This window comes from Kryptolebias marmoratus, linkage group LG17 (assembly GCF_001649575.2).
Source record: "Kryptolebias marmoratus isolate JLee-2015 linkage group LG17, ASM164957v2, whole genome shotgun sequence".
Classification (NCBI taxonomy): domain Eukaryota; kingdom Metazoa; phylum Chordata; class Actinopteri; order Cyprinodontiformes; family Rivulidae; genus Kryptolebias; species Kryptolebias marmoratus.
This window is the reverse complement of record NC_051446.1, coordinates 25,164,417-25,167,399: the sequence shown is the minus strand read 5'-3', so window position 1 is coordinate 25,167,399 and position 2,983 is coordinate 25,164,417. Positions and strand designations below refer to the sequence as shown.

The 2,983-nt window shown below is 45.7% G+C and overlaps 1 protein-coding gene across 2 annotated transcripts in view; it reads left to right on the top strand.

Annotated features, from left to right (window-relative positions):
* LOC108228704 (corticotropin-releasing factor receptor 1) overlaps positions 1 to 2,983 on the top strand; it is a 59,124-nt gene that overhangs the window by 44,469 nt on the left and 11,672 nt on the right. For both annotated transcript variants that reach the window (XR_005234350.1, XM_037980995.1), the window contains exons 9-10: positions 583 to 643; positions 1,693 to 1,765. Coding sequence is in view for 1 of the 2 variants with exons in the window: in XM_037980995.1 (XP_037836923.1) it covers positions 583 to 643; positions 1,693 to 1,765 (134 nt within the window). In the remaining variant the exon portion in view is untranslated. The remainder of the gene's footprint in view (positions 1 to 582; positions 644 to 1,692; positions 1,766 to 2,983) is intronic.

Genomic DNA, 2,983 nt, shown 5'->3' with positions numbered 1-2,983 from the left:
CAGGAAGTTCTTAACGAGTGACAGGAAGTTCTGATCGAGGGACAGGAAGTTCTGGACAAGAGGCAGGAAGTACTGAACGAGCGACAGGAAGTACAGAACGAGTGACAGGAAGTTCTTAACGAGGGACAGGAAGTTCTGAACGAGGGACAGGAAGTTCTTAACGAGGGACAGGAAGTTCTGAACGAGTGGATGATTGGATGAAACGTCAGAGCTGCTCTCTGATTGGATGAAACGTCGGAGCTGCTCTCTGATTGGATGAATCAGGCTGACATTAAGCTTCTGAACCCGACTGAATGTTTGTGACTGAATAGAAGTTGATGCCTGCAGGAAACTGAACTCTAGGAGGTGGCAGAAGAAGAAGAAGAAGAAGAAGAAGAAGAAGAAGAAGAAGAAGAAGAAGAAGTGTAGTAGTAGTGGGGGCATTAACGGGGGTGTATGAATATATTTGGGCTTTAACCTTTTTCTTGTTTTTAAACCCATTAAAGTTGTTTTATAATCATTAAATCATAAATTTAAACCCCCTGAAAGGTTCTGAACAGAATCTGACATTTTGTCTCTTTTTTACCCCCCCACCCCCCACAGGCATCCCCTTCCCGATCATCGTGGCGTGGGCCATCGGGAAGCTGTACCACGACAACGAGGAGTACGTTTTCATCTTTTCCTATCTGATAAGAAACTCTGGCAGCCAAACTGAATTCCATCAGAAAGATGAATGTGTGTTAATTATCTGCTGTAATCTCATTAGCATTGCAGAACATTCCTCATTATTTATCAGCTCGCCTCCTAATTGGGCGTGCTCGCTCGCCGTCGCCACCTATTACTGCAGGTCTCGTTTCTCTCAGCTGCTTTTTAAGAAACGTTTTCTTTCTTTCCCATAAACTAATACTCCCCCCCTTCCCCCGCAGACCACCATGCTGCCAGGGAAACTCACCAAATGTGAGCGTGTTGACACAAAATGGAGCCTCGGCTTGTTTGCCCATTAGCTGCAGAGAGCCGGTCTACGGGGGAATGTAAATAAAAAAACGGCTTCAATGATTCTTGTCTCCTTGTTAAACATTCAGGCAGTTTTTCTGTGTTGGACCTTTTTAAACGCCGACTCTTCGTTTCTCCCGGTTTTATTTAAGGACATCTTGTTTTCTTAGTTTCCTCCCTTCCGGTCTCCTCCTGCCTTTGGTTTCCTGATCCTTGTCTTTTTCCTCGATGTGTTTCTGTTGGTTCTGGTTCCTCTTCTTTGATTTGATTTGTTAAACATTAAGCTTTAATTTAGCTGCTTGTCTGGAGAACATTAATCGGAACGAGAACAGACCTCTGGCAGGAACTTGGTTGAATTATTGACCACATAAATTCGACATCTTTCCACAGTAAACACGTCTGGAATTGTTCTGACGTCGAGAATCTTAATATTATTTTACTCCCTAACTCATAAACGCGTCGTGTTGTTTGGGTCTGACGTTCCGCTCTCAGCTCAGGGATTACCAACGTCGGGAAAACCCAGAGTTAGTTTTCTCCCGGCGGCGCAGAAACACGTTTTCAGTTTTTATTCCTCGTTAACAACTGAAGGACTTCAGGGTTTCATCTGTCTGAAGTTTTATTGACTTGTTCTGCAGAAAAATCAGAGCTGTTAAAGTTTGACTACACTAAATCTGATCCAGGAGAGAAAACCTGAACAGAACCTTTCTGTTTGTGTTCCAGGTGCTGGTTCGGGAAGAGACCCGGAGTCTACACCGACTACATCTACCAGGGCCCCATGATCCTGGTTCTGGTGGTAAGAACCGCTCACCGTCCTGGTTCTGATGGTTAGAACTGCTCACCGTCCTGGTTCTGATGGTTAGAACCACTCATGGTCCTGGTTCTGGTGCTAAGAACCGCTCACCATCCTGGTTCTGATGGTTAGAACCACTCATGGTCCTGGTTCTGGTGCTTAGAACCGTTTATGGTCCCGGTGCTGGTTCATGGTGGTTAGAACCGCTCATGGTCCTGGTTCTGGTGGTTAGAACTGTTTACGGTCCTGGTTCTGGTGGTTAGAACTGTTCATGATCCTGGTTCATGGTCCTGGTTCTGGGTCACGGTCCTGGTCCTGGTTCTGGTGGTTAGAACTTGTGTTCTCCAGCAGGAATTTGAGAACCTGCTCCAGGAACCCTTCATTAGGGGCGGAGCTTCTGGCAGACAAGAACGAAGGAACGTCCTGCAGAAAATATCTTTACCGTTTGTTGGAGGATTTCTTCTCTTCTTCTATGACTTCACCTCGAAGCGTTCCCGGGTTTAAACCTCTGATCGGCTTCCAGGAGAACTTTAAGTTCTACCTGAAAGGAACATTAATATCTCCTGAGCTGGACAGGAAACCTCGTCCAACCTGTGAACTTCAGCTCATTTTCTCAGTTCTTGTCTTTTTTACACCATTTATCTTCTGTCTGAGCTGCAGAATCCATCTGCTCCCCTCCTGAACTCTGAGTTCACTGGTTTCACTCAGAATTTCAGGTGGACGTTTATAATTTTAATTTATTACAGTTTCTGTTTGTTTGATAATAAAACTCAGGAACAACAAACCAACAAAGATCAGACAGGATGAGAACCTGAAGGTTATTAAACGTGATCATCTGATGTTTTTCAGTCTGGATTGTTTTATTATTTCACCACGAAGGAATCAAACGAGCGTCCTCTGTAGGACGCCAGGCTGGGCTGCGTCTGTTGGTGACTTGTTGGCGTCCATGACGGAGTCTCCAACGTGTCTCAGAACGTTCCTGAGGGTCCTCAGTGTCTCTGTGAGGCTTTCAGCCACTCAAGTTTAGAACCTGTTCAAAAAAGGTTACTGCGGGTGTCTCCACACCTGTCTCACTTTGGCTGCAGGTGTCTCCACACCTGTCTCACTTTGGCTGCAGGTGTCTCCACACCTGTCTCACTTTAGTTGCAGGTGTCTTCACACCTGTCTCACTTTAGTCGCAGGTGTCTCCACACCTGTCTCACTTTAGTCACAGGTGTCTCC